Source organism: Macrobrachium nipponense, chromosome 22 (assembly GCF_015104395.2).
Source record: "Macrobrachium nipponense isolate FS-2020 chromosome 22, ASM1510439v2, whole genome shotgun sequence".
Classification (NCBI taxonomy): domain Eukaryota; kingdom Metazoa; phylum Arthropoda; class Malacostraca; order Decapoda; family Palaemonidae; genus Macrobrachium; species Macrobrachium nipponense.
Genome location: NC_087213.1, coordinates 54,096,722 through 54,110,417, shown reverse-complemented (window position 1 = coordinate 54,110,417; position 13,696 = coordinate 54,096,722). Strand labels below are relative to the sequence as shown.

The 13,696-nt window shown below is 44.9% G+C and overlaps 1 protein-coding gene across 3 annotated transcripts in view; it reads right to left on the bottom strand.

Annotated features, from left to right (window-relative positions):
• LOC135198661 (histone-lysine N-methyltransferase SETD1-like) overlaps nt 1-13,696 on the bottom strand; it is a 184,947-nt gene that overhangs the window by 138,959 nt on the left and 32,292 nt on the right. For all 3 annotated transcript variants that reach the window (XM_064226454.1, XM_064226452.1, XM_064226453.1), the window contains exon 2: nt 10,214-10,372. In XM_064226454.1, the coding sequence (XP_064082524.1) occupies nt 10,214-10,356 (143 nt within the window). In that variant the 5' untranslated portion in view covers nt 10,357-10,372. The remainder of the gene's footprint in view (nt 1-10,213; nt 10,373-13,696) is intronic.

The following is a 13,696-nucleotide window of genomic DNA, read 5'->3' as shown; positions in this document are numbered from 1 at the left end:
TTTCCCTAAGAAGTTCGAGATCTTTTCTAAGCCTCGAGTAATTCTGTCTTGAGATGGAAACACCCGAAAACCCCGAGAATCCATCTGTATCCCCAGATAGACTATGTTCTGTCTGGGGATCAATTGTGATTTCTCGAGGTTCACGAGCAGTCCCAGAGATTTTGTCAAGTGCAAAGTCTTCTCCAAGTCCCTTCAAGCACTGAATTTCGATTTTGCTCTTATTAGCCAATCGTCCAGATAAAGGGATATATTTATCCCCTCTAGATGTAGCCATCTCGCAACATTCATCATTAGCCTCGTGAACACTTGAGGGGCCGTTTTGAAAGGCCGAAGCCAGTTTTAGGGCCTTCTGAATTGGTCGTTACTTTCCCCTGCATCATGAATCTGAGATATTTCTTCGATGATGGATGCAGGGGGACATGAAAAAAAAAAAAAGATGGGCATTCTTGTAGATCTAAGGAGACCATCCAATCTCCTGGACGAAGAGCCGCAAGAACCGATTTTGATGTTTCCATAGAGAACTTTGTGTTCTCCACTAATCGGTTCAATGCGCTCACATCCAGGACCGGTCTCCACCCTCCCGAGGATTTAGGAACCAGAAAAAGACGGTTGTAGAATCCTCGGGAATGCGGATCCCGAACCACTTCGATGGCCTCCTTTTGCAACATCTGTTCTACCAGTTGCAATAATGCTTCTTTCTTGGCAGGGTCCCTGTATTGGGCTGACAGTTCCCTCGGGTTCGTAGTCAAGGGAGGTCTGTCTCGAAAGGGGATCATATATCCCTTTGTTACCACGGAAAGGGACCAAATTTCTGCCTGTCTCCGAGCCCATTCTTCGGACAATTTCCGAAGTCTGGCTCCTACTGGTGCTTGAAGGACTGTTGTCTCATTTCGCTCTCTTGATAGGTCTGAAGGAAGACCTACCTCTCTTCTGCACTCCTCTCTTCTTAAAAGAGGGTCTGGCCGAGGTACTCCCTCGAAAGGGCTGTTGAGGAGCCCGAGTCTCTCTCTTAATAGGACCCGAAGTCCTCGATTTCTTTGCAGATTGGGCCAAGAGATCTTGTGTGGCCTTTTCTGTCAAAGAATGAGAAATATCTTTTACTATATTTGAAGGAAACAATTGGTCCGACAGAGGAGCATACAGAAGAGACGACCTCTGAGTAGGAGTAACTGCTTTCGTCAGAAAAGAGCTAAATAAGACTCTCTTCTTCAGAATACCAGTTCCAAACAGAGAGGCCACCTCTCCTGATCCATCCTGAACTGCCTTGTCCATACAGGAAAGAACACTATGAAGGACTTCTGGACTAAGAGATTCCTTCTCTTGTGTCTTTTTGGCCAACACCCCAAGGGACCAGTCTAAGAAGTTAAAAACTTCTAAGACATTAAACAATCCCTTGAGGAGATGGTCCATCTCAGAAGTCCCCCATGTGATCTTTGCTGATGACAAGGCTTGTCTCCTAGACGAATCTACCAGATTCGAAAAATCTGCTTCGGCAGTGGACGGGAGAGCTAGACCCCGTGGTTTGCCCGTCTCGTACCAAATTCCCTTCTTTCCTGATAGTCTGGAAGGAGGGCAGGTAAAGACTGTCTTCCCCGCCTTCTCCTTGGATTCCAACCAATTTCCTACGAATCGGAGAGCCTTGTTCATGGAAATGGTTGGCTTCATTTTAATAAAAGATGATTGTTTCGGGACCTTCGTGCTTGTAAATAAGGACCTTGGAGAAGGAGGAGCAGTCGGGCTTAAAGAGTCCCCAAACTCTTGAAGTAAGAGGGCTGCCAGCGTCTTGTAATCTGACAAACCCGGAGCCGAGTGATCTTCAGAGTCCGAAATCTCTTCCAAATCCAATTCCGAAGAGGATTGTTTATTTCCAGCAGGAGACTGGCCTCTTGCAACATCCACCCCACTCTCGCAAGAACGACGACCGCCTGTGCGATAACTTGCGTCCCTACGAGAGATAGGTTGATCCTGCAAAACGACCTTATCCTTCTCCTGGCAAGAGCGATGGCCGCTTGTGCGACACCTTTCTCTCCTGTCAGACGAAGGATGTCCTCTCCTATCACTTTCTCCGGAACCACCTTTGTCCTGACAAGGAATACGGCCGCTTGTGCGACAACTAGAGTCCTTGTCAGGTAAAGGTTTATCCTTCCGAAAGCTAAACAAATCCTTTTGGCTTAATTGTCTTTTGGAAGAAGTCCGTCTCTTATTTGTCACTTGTGGCTCATTGCGCCGGGTTGGCGCTCGTGATTCCTTGCGCCAAGCTGGCGATTCTGGCGCATTTCGGCAGGGTGGCGCTTCTGGCGCATTTCGGCAGGGTGGCGCTTCTGGCGCATCTGGCGCATTTCGCCAGGCTGGCGCTTCTGGCGCATATGGCGCATCTGGTGCTTCTGGCTCTTCTGACTCGTATGGAGTCTCAAACGCTGGCGTTTTTGCCGCATTCTTCATACTCCTCTGAGTATAAGCCGAAACTTCCGTTTCTTCTTTACTTCCCTTCGTCTTCTTTATAGGAAGAAAAGAGTCCTTTCTCCTGGGAGTTTCCTTAGTAAAAACTCCTACTAAGGCCGAAAGTTGCTCCTGCACATTTAGGATAATTTTCGCAGCCGCATTCTCTTTTTCCTTCCCTGATTCAGGTGAGGGATGTCTAGAAGCGGAAGGAAAATGTTATTGTCATGATACAATAAAGTTTTATGCATACTTACCTGGCAGATATATACGGTGTATGGCCCACCCGACCTCCCCTCAGGAGACAGGTGGAAGAGAAAATCTGTCTTAGAAAACGGGAATGATTCCTATTCCCGCCACCAGCGGCGGGGCGGTAGATCACCTGACCTACCTGTAGAGTGTGCCGCGAAATTCGAATTTCTATCGGGGACGACGGAGTCTATAGCTAAGTATATATCTGCCAGGTAAGTATGCATAAAACTTTATTGTATCATGACAATAACATTTTTATGCATTCAACTTACCTGTCAGATATATACTTAGCTGATTGGCACCTTTGGCGGAGGGTAAGAGACAGCTAATCTACTGAAATAGACAGGAAACAACATATGTTGTAGGTAATAAAATTAAAAACCTTGATTCCTACCTGTGTTAGCGAAAGACTTCATGGCTACTGCCTAGGAGCCCGTATCGCTTCAAGAGCCTCAGAGAGGTAGTGACCTCATGCTAAGAGTTCTTGGTGGTCTGTTACCGGGGTCTTACCCACTTACGCTTCAGAACCTTAGGATCTTTGTCAATGGGGTCCTATCCACTTACATGACAAAACACCTTGCCTATTGGCATGATCATAGAGCACGACACTAATCCCGATCACCTGATCCTCATTGGGGTTAGTACTATGATTGAAAGGAGTCATCCCCGAACATCCTTTCAAGCAACCCACAACTCAACAACAATATTAAAACTAATTATTAAAAATATTAAAAACAAATTTTAAGGATCAGCGTCTGCTCCATTTCCCAGCATAGTATCCGCTGATACATAAGGTCCAAGAGCGAAACATTTATCGTATGTTATTCTAACATCCTTTAAATAGTGGGATGCAAATACTGAATTGCACCTCCAATAAGTTGCTGTTAAAATGTTTCTCATGGACATATTCTTCGTAAAAGAAAGGGAAGTTGCCACAGCCCGGACTTCGTGAGCTTTCACTCTCAGCAGCTTTAAAGAGTTCTCTTGGCAATTCCTATGAGCTTCGGTAATTATATTTCTGACAAAGAATGCCAGTGCGTTCTTTGACATCGGTCTCTTGGGTTTCTTACCGAACACCAAAGACCTTGTCGACATCCCTGAAGCTGTGTCTTCTTTTCTAAATAAAATTTTAAGGTCCTGACTGTGCAAAGGGACCGATCCAACTCTCTTCCTACCAGAGAAGAGAGTCCCTTGACTTCGAAACTTCTAGGCCAAGGTTTAGAAGGGTTCTCATTCTTCGCTAGGAAAAGATCCTGGAAAGAAATGACAGCCGAGTCTTTTCTAAATCCCACCCAAGAGTCCAAAGCATGCAATTCACTGATCCTCTTAGCAGTTGCTAGAGCCAACAGGAATATGCATTTGCTAGTAAGATCTCTGAATGAGATTTTATCTATAGGTTCGAACCTGTCCGACATCAAGAACTTTAGGACAACGTCCAGGTTCCAACTCGGGGGAATCGATGATCTCAATTTCTTAGTCTCGAAAGACCTGATGAGATCATGAAGATCCTTATTATTCTCGAGATTCAGCCCTCTGTTTCTAAAAACAGCTGAGAGCATGCTCCTATATCCCTTGATAGTTGATACGGCCAATTTGGATTCTTCTCTTAAGAAGAGGAGAAAATCCGCGATTTCGGTTACAGAGGTACTGGAAGAGGACAGCTTCTTCGACCTACACCATCTACGGAAAACTTCCCACACTTCGATGGTAGACCCGCAGGGTAGAGGCTCTGCGGGCTCTAGCAATTGAAGTTGCCACTTTCTTTGAAAAGCCTCTCGCTCTGACCAGTCTTTCGATAGTCGAAAGGCAGTCAGGGAGAGACTTTGGATGTTTTTGTGGAACCTCTCGAAGTGGGGTTGTCTGAGCAGATCTGTCCTGTCTGGTAGAGATCTGGGGAAGTCCACCGTCCATTCCAGTACCTCTGTGAACCAGATTCGGGAAGGCCAAAAGGGAGCAATTAGAGTCATTCTCATTCCTTCCGATGCACAAATTTTCTTACTACTTCCCCCAGCAATTTGAATGGGGGAAAGGCGTATGCATCTATGCCTGACCAATCCATGAGGAAGGCATCGATCGCTGTGGCTCTGGGATCTTCTTCTAGCGAGCAGAAGTTGTCTATTTTCCTGGAGAGGAACGTGGCAAACAGGTCGATCTGGGGTCTCCCCCAGAGTGACCATATTTGTCTGCAGACTTCTGAGTGGAGCATCCACTCTGTCGGGAGAACCTGGTTCTTTCTGCTCAACCTGTCTGCCCTTAGGTTTTTTACTCCTTGGACAAACCTTGTACGCAGAATAATGCCCCGTTCCTCTGTCCAGGTTAATAGAGCTCTCGCTATTTCGTTCAGAGAGAAAGAGTGAGTGCCCCCTTGATTCCGGATGTAAGCCAGAGCTGTGGTGTTGTCGGAATTGACTTGAACTACCGCCTCTCTGACTTCCGCTTCGAAGTATTCCAGGGCTAGATGAATTGCCAGGAGTTCCTTCGCATTGATGTGCAGAGTAGTTTGTTGTCTGGTCCAAACACCTGCTACTTCCTTTGGACCCAGTGTTGCTCCCCACCCCTGTTTCCGAGGCATCGGAAAACAACACTCGGTGAGGGTTCCGAATCAAGAGGGACACCCCTTCGTTCCTTGTTAATGGGTTAACCACCACTTTAGGTCTGATTTTATCCCCTGTTGGATTGGAAAAACGTCTGACAAGTCTCCTGTCTTTTGACTCCACATCCTCTTTAGATAAAATTGCAGAGGTCTGAGATTTAATCTTCCCAGGGAAATGAACTGCTCTAACGAGGAAAGGGTGCCCAGCAGACTGAGCCATTCCCTCGCCGAGGTCCGTTCTTTCCCTAAGAAGTTCGAGATCTTTTCTAAGCCTCGAGTAATTCTGTCTTGAGATGGAAACACCCGAAAACCCCGAGAATCCATCTGTATCCCCAGATAGACTATGTTCTGTCTGGGGATCAATTGTGATTTCTCGAGGTTCACGAGCAGTCCCAGAGATTTTGTCAAGTTCAAAGTCTTCTCCAAGTCCTTCAAGCACTGAATTTCCGATTTTGCTCTTATTAGCCAATCGTCCAGATAAAGGGATATATTTATCCCTCTAGATGTAGCCATCTCGCAACGTTCATCATTAGCCTCGTGAACACTTGAGGGGCCGTTGAAAGGCCGAAGCATAGGGCTCTGAATTGTATACTTTCCCCTGCATCATGAATCGGAGATATTTCTTCGATGATGGATGCAGGGGGACATGAAAGTATGCATCTTGTAGATCTAAGGAGACCATCCAATCTCCTGGACGAAGAGCCGCAAGAACCGATTTTGATGTTTCCATAGAGAACTTTGTGTTCTCCACAAATCGGTTCAATGCTCTCACATCCAGGACCGGTCTCCACCCTCCCGAGGATTTCGGAACCAGAAAAAGACGGTTGTAGAATCCTCGGGAATGCGGATCCCGAACCACTTCGATGGCCTCCTTTTGCAACATCTGTTCTACCAGTTGCAATAATGCTTCTTTCTTGGCAGGGTCCCTGTATTGGGCTGACAGTTCCCTCGGGTTCGTAGTCAGGGAGGTCTGTCTCGAAAGGGGATCATATATCCCTTTGTTACCACGGAAAGGGACCAAATTTCTGCCTGTCTCCGAGCCCATTCTTCGGAAAATTTCCGAAGTCTGGCTCCTACCGGTGCTTGAAGGACTGTTGTCTCATTTAGCTCTCTTGATAGGTCTGAAGGAAGGCCTACCTCTCTTCTGCACTCCTCTCTTCTTAAAAGAGGGTCTGGCCGAGGTACTTCCTCGAAAGGGCTGTTGAGGAGCCCGAGTCTCTCTCTTGATAGGACCCAAAGTCCTCGATTTCTTTGCAGATTGGGCCAAGAGATCTTGTGTGGCCTTTTCTGTCAAAGAATGAGAAATATCTTTTACAAGATTTGAAGGAAACAATTGGTCCGACAGAGGAGCATACAGAAGAGATGACCTCTGAGTAGGAGTAACTGCTTTCGTCAGAAAAGAGCTAAATAAGACTCTCTTCTTCAGAATACCAGTTCCAAACAGAGAGGCCACCTCTCCTGATCCATCCTGAACCGCCTTGTCCATACAGGAAAGAACACTATGAAGGACTTCTGGACTAAGAGATTCCTCCTCTTGTGTCTTTTTGGCCAACACCCCAAGGGACCAGTCTAAGAAGTTAAAAACTTCTAAGACATTAAACAATCCCTTGAGGAGATGGTCCATCTCAGAAGTCCCCCATGTGATCTTTGCTGATGACAAGGCTTGTCTCCTAGACGAATCTACCAGATTCGAAAAATCTGCTTCGGCAGTGGACGGGAGAGCTAGACCCCGTGGTTTGCCCGTCTCGTACCAAATTCCCTTCTTCCCTGATAGTCTGGAAGGAGGGCAGGTAAAGACTGTCTTCCCCGCCTTCTCCTTGGATTCCAACCAATTTCCTACGAATCGGAGAGCCTTGTTCATGGAAATGGTTGGCTTCATTTTAATAAAAGATGATTGTTTCGGGACCTTCGTGCTTGTAAACAAGGACCTTGGAGAAGGAGGAGCAGTAGGGCTTAAAGAGTCCCCAAACTCTTGAAGTAAGAGGGCTGCCAGCGTCTTGTAATCTGACAAACCCGGAGCCGAGTGATCTTCAGAGTCCGAAATCTCTTCCAAATCCAATTCCGAAGAGGATTGTTTATTTCCAGTCGGAGACTGGCCTCTTGCAACATCCACCCCACTCTCGCAAGAACGACGACCGCCCTGTGCGATAACTTGCGTCCCTACGAGAGATAGGTTGATCCTGCAAAACGACCTTATCCTTCTCCTGGCAAGAGCGATGGCCGCTTGTGCGACACCTTTCTCTCCTGTCAGACGAAGGATGTCCTCTCCTATCACTTTCTCCGGAACCACCTATGTCCTGACAAGGAATACGGCCGCTTGTGCGACAACTAGAGTCCTTGTCAGGTAAAGGTTTATCCTTCCGAAAGCTAAACAGATCCTCTTGGCTTAATTGTCTTTTGGAAGAAGTCCGTCTCTTATTTGTCACTTGTGGCTCATTGCGCCGGGTTGGCGCTCGTGATTCCTTGCGCCAAGCTGGCGCTTCTGGCGCATTTCGGCAGGGTGGCGCTTCCGGCGCTTCTGGCGCATTTCGGCAGGGTGGCGCTTCTGGCGCATCTGGCGCATTTCGCCAGGCTGGCTCTTCTGGCACATATGGCGCATCTGGCGCTTCTGGCTCTTCTGACTCGTATGGAGTCTCAAACTCATCTGGCGCATCTGGCGCATTGCGCCAGGTTGGCGTTTTTGGCGCATTCTTCATACTCCTCCGAGTATAAGCCGAAACTTCCGTTTCTTCTTTCTTTCCCTTCGTCTTCTTTATAGGAAGGAAAGAGTCCTTTCTCCTGGGAGTTTCCTTAGTAAAAACTCCTACTAAGGCCAAAAGTTGCTCCTGCACATTTAGGATAATTTTTGCAGCCGCACTCTCTTTTTCCTTCCCTGATTCAGGTGAGGGATGTCTAGAAGCGGAAGGAAACTCCGATTTCCGTTTAGGAACCAATCTCCTTTTCTTCTTTTCACAAGGTGATAGATCGGAGAAAAGCTCAGGGCTTGAATCCAAAGTTGGAGCCTTCCAACTTCTCTTTAAGGGGCGTGACAGTTCATCAGAACTCCATCCCCTTACATTCGGTGAAGAATCTGACGAAGAAAAACACTTCTTTAGGATGCTTTTTCGATAGCGATCCTTGGCAGTTCGGGTCGTCACAGAATCTGCCGAGGGGACGCCTGATCGGTGGGGATTCTCCGTAACCTCCGTAAGGCTTTCGACATTCCTTGTCCTCTGGGCCTGTGAGCTTGGAAGAGGTCTAGGCCTGGGAGCGAGACAGAGCCGATCAGACGCACCCTCCACTGCACTAGGGACACTTAATTCACTATCACTGTGCTTACCTTTCAACGTCCGCATTTGACGTTCCATCCTTTGTAGCGCAGCTTTAAGATCTGCAATTTCCGTTGCCGGATTTGCAGTCTTAGTACTAGAGGAAGAAGATAGAGATTTAGGGTTAGGTGTTAATTTAATAGGCTCGTTAGAGCGAGACCTACTTACGCTTCTGGAGGAAGCCTTCCTAGCCCTATCCATATCTAATTTCCTTAAATATGAATTTAAATTCTTCCATTCTTCCTCATTCATATTTACACATTCATTACAGGTGTTAGAAATTGAACATTCATTCCTTCTACACCCCTTACAAAGTGTGTGAGGGTCTACCGAAGCTTTCGGTAGCCTCACCATGCATCCCTCATTTACACACTGTCTTCTAACCGTAAAGCTAGAATCCGACATCATGAGAAATATCCAAAACCAAGTCCAAAAAACAGTCCACGAAAGAGTATGCCAAACCAAAGATCCAATACGTCACCAAAATAACCAGCTTAGAAAATCAATAGCGATGAAAAAATACGAAAATCAAATCTGGAGTAACAACAACAATGTTGCTGTCACGGCCGATAGAGAAAATCTGTCTTAGAAAACGGGAATGATTCCTATTCCCGCCACCAGCGGCGGGGCGGTAGATCACCTGACCTACCTGTAGAGTGTGCCGCGAAATTCAAATTTCTATCGGGGACGACGGAGTCTATAGCTAAGTATATATCTGACAGGTAAGTTGAATGCATAAAAATGTTATTTACCATAAATGAAGATCCCTTTGCTCAACCATAGCCTGGGGCACTGTGCGACATGTTTGTCAGGCAAGAAAGGGGCGTTCCTTACTACACACCCCTCCCTCTCTCTCTTCACTAACTACACTAATATCCCATATTTTTTTATATTCTGTAATCACATTAGAGTAAATTTTCTTCGTCTGTATGTTAGCAAGATGTTTTGCTTGCCTTTTCCTCTTTGGCATGATGAAATTCTTGCCGAAACAATGATTAACATACATAAAAGCAAGCAAATGTCAGAGGTGAAACTGGAACGTGTACACTACATGAGGTTTGTGCTCGCACTGAAAGGTGGTACGTAAGCTGTCCCTTTCCTTCTGCGACTCATGGAATCTCTACAGATGCCATTGCTCACAATTTCTTTGACAATAATTATCAAAATTTATGATAACAGAAGAAATATTGCATTTTCTGGTATGGATCAATGTTTTTGGCTAATTGAGTTACGTTTATTTTTCATTACTTTACATTTTTCTCACTGTACCCCCATATATAAGGGTACCGGCCAGCCCCCTTAAAAGCAATAAGTGCTATCTGTGTCTAGCTCCCTTACATGATGCTTTTATTTGACTGTCAGCTCCAGCAAAAAAAGCAGCAACCAAACTTATGAAGACTGGAACAGAGCACAAGAATGGATTTTGCAACTGCCACAGGTAACAACATATCTGAAGACAGGATTAAATGCCCTACCTTCATGGATGGTATGCCTGATTACCAAGACTAAAAGAAAAACACCTAGACAGAGATACTTAATGAAAGGCAGAGCCTAAGTAAGAGCTGCCAAACCTCTGCAGAAGGATAATGTACTCATACTCTTCAAAGCTTGATGCACTTACCTATACAGTTTACTAGCTCCATTTACAAGTACTGGATCGATAAGCAACTTGTAATTTCTCTTTTGTGGATGAGACGGAGATGGACCATGTTTTGGAGGACCAGCACGCTGTGGAGGGTGGTGAGTGCAGGGACGCTGATCCATAGCACCTTCTACACACCTGCAATTAAGAAGAGAGCCATTCTACAGTAATTATGAAAGAGGTCTTGCTGGATACATCATTCTGAAAAGTTACCTTATTATTATTGACTTTCAGATCATGAACTCTATTTATATGGAACAACCCCCCCAGGGTGACTTGAAATTCACTCTCACATATGTATCTTTAAGGAACAAAAGTGACTGGACCTCCTTGTTCAGATAGATTTACTTTTTTGCTACTCTTTGATTTGAAAGATCTGTCACGCTCTAATAATCCAACTACTATACTTGTGAATTCTGTATTTACCAAAATACAACTCTATGTCGAGATTATTTCATGCTAGCCAGCTTGAGTTTGACTCACCAAATGACAAGCTTTACAAGGGCTGGGATTATGAACTTCAACTCAATCTCTACTTCTCTACCAGGAAATTCAAGAGCCCACACAGACATAAACTAACATGTCCCAGTGTCCAAGAAAACCAAATAATTGATTGTTTCCATGAAATTTAATACTATACTGACAATAAGAAGACATCATGGTGGGTCATCCAATGCACATTAAGTAACTTTTTGTAACAGATGACAAGTAAGCCATGTATTAAAGTGAAAATTCCCCACATAAATATTTTAGGTTCTTAAAAATCTTTATTCCAAACGCTAAGAGAAAACCTCTAACACTTGGTAGACTTTTTTGTGACCAGAAAGTAAGTAACCTCTTGAGTTTTGCTGACAGATGTCCATAAAATAAATCAAACTACAATGGACTCCCGCATTCGTGTTCTCGAGATTCACAGATTTCTCTATGCATCACATCTACCCATTATTCTATGGAAAATGTCCACAAATGACTGTACTACGGGCAGTCCCCCGTTATCGGTGGACTCGGTTAATGGCGATCCGGTTTTATGGTGGTTGTCTAGTGCCATAAAATCGGAGATTTTTGGCACCATAATGCAACAATTTCCGGTTATCAGCACCAATAATAAAGTTATGGCACCAATACATACCTACCAGAGATGCCACTAATCAGTTATTAGTGCCACAAGCGCCATTAATTGCCAAGTTTCGGTTAACGTCGACTTTCGCTTATCATCCATCATGCCCACTGAAACGGAACCCCCACCGATAACCAGGGACTGCATGTATTATCAATTTCATGCTTAAATGGACTTTTTGTGATGAAAATCACTAAAAAATCCCAGTTCCAGTGGTCCCCCATATTTGCGGGGATGCGTACCAGACTCCTCCCTCCCCCCGTGAATAGGTAAAACACGCAAATAGTTGGAACCCCCAAGAAAAATGCTGAAAACAGCCTACAGTGGTATAAAATGCCTAATCTGTTCCAAGCCATACAAAAACACCCCAGTAAATTATATTTCCAGGCTTACAACACGTTCTAGGGTTAAAACGCCGATCCGTAAGAAGAAATATGACTCCAAAAAGGCAAAATACTGTACATACTTGAGTAATATTCAACTGCATGTAATGTTCAACCCCACTTTTACTGCATATATTAGGACTTTAGCATATGTCCCTTAGCAATAAGCCTAGCCTATGTTAGCACTTGCTACTGTAGCCTAGTCTATGATTCTGACATCTAAACCTAAGAAGCTAAAAGCTTAGAATATGCCAATAAAAATGATATTGTTATAATACAATAAAGTTTTGTACATACTTACCCGGCAGATATATACTTGGCTATAGTCTCCGACATCCCGACAGAATTCAAAACTCGCGGCACAAGCGACAGGTAGGTCAGGTGATCAGCCCATTCCCGCCGCTGGGTGGCGGGACTAGGAACCATTACTGTTTTAAGTCAGATTTTCTCTTCCACCTGTCTCCTGAGGGGAGGCTGGGCGGGCCATTAATCGTATATATCTGCCGGGTAAGTATGTACAAAACTTTATTGTATTATAACAATATCATTTTTGTACATGCAACTTCCCCGGCAGATATATACTTAGCTGATTGGCACCCTTGGAGGAGGGCAAGAGACAGCTACATAACAAAATAGTTATCAATCTAAAAACGGAGAAAACAACATACGTTGTAGGTAAATTAAAAAACAACCTTGGTTCCTACCTGATATGGCAGAAGACTTCATTGATACTGTCTATGAATCTGCTTGCCACAAGAGTTTCAGAGAGGATGAGACCTATGACTGACAACCCTTTCGGATCATGCCAATGGGGGCTTACCCGCTTACTTGGCAGAGCCTTGTCCTGGATCATACCAATGGGGGCTGACCCACTTACATGGCAGAGCCTTCACCTGTATCTTATCAACGGGGGCTAACCCTCTTACATGATAGAGCTTTAGGTAACTAAGACACTACAAGGAGCACAACAACCAATCCCGATCACCTGACCACACTAAAATGTTAGACCTACGACTTGAAAGGGGTTCACCTCTTGAACCCTCTCCCAATCGACCTAATAAGCACACCAAAAAACCATTAAAAAACCTAACCTAACTATACTAAAAAGGATTGGGTTCAGCTCCCTGTCCCAGCAACGAATCCGCAGATACGTAAGCTCCCAGAGTAAAGCATTTGTCGTACGTAACTTGAATGTCTCTCAAGTAGTGAGACGCAAAGACCGAATTGCATCTCCAAAATGTCGATTCGACGAGAGTCTGTATAGACAAGTTTTTATGGAATGCTAACGAGGTAGCCACGGCTCTTACCTCGTGAGCTCTTACTCTAAGGAGGTACAAGTGTTCTTCTTTACATGTTAAATGGGCTTCCTTGATTACGTCTTTAATGAAGAACGCCTGAGCATTTTTAGAGATTTGTCTTTTAGGATCTCTGAGTACCATAAGCTTTCCTTATTACCTTTTAGTTTATTCTTCCTCTCCAAATAAAATTTAAGGCTTCTAACTGGACAAAGAGCCCTTTCTTGTTCTGTTCCCGTTAGAGACGAAAGTCCTTTAACCTCGAAGGTCCTTGGCCAAGGTTTTGAAGGGTTCTCGTTCTTTGCCAGAAAGAGAGGTTTAAAAGAACAGAAAGCTGAGTCATTTCTAAAGCCAACATTATGTTCCAATGCTTGAAGTTCGCTTACCCTCTTGGCTGAGGCTAAAGCGACCAAGAATAATGACTTCCTAGTTAAGTCTCTAAACGTAGCATTACGTGGAGGTTCAAATTTGGGGGTCATCAAGAACTTAAGAACCACATCTAGGTGAACTTCCTCTTTGCTACAAACACGTTCAGGGCGCTCACGTCTAGCACCGGCCTCCAACCTCCCGAACTTTTCGGAACCAAAAACAGGCGATTGTAAAACCTCTGGGAAGTGAGATCTTCCACTTCCTCTATCGCTTCTTTGGACAGCATTTGATTGATGAG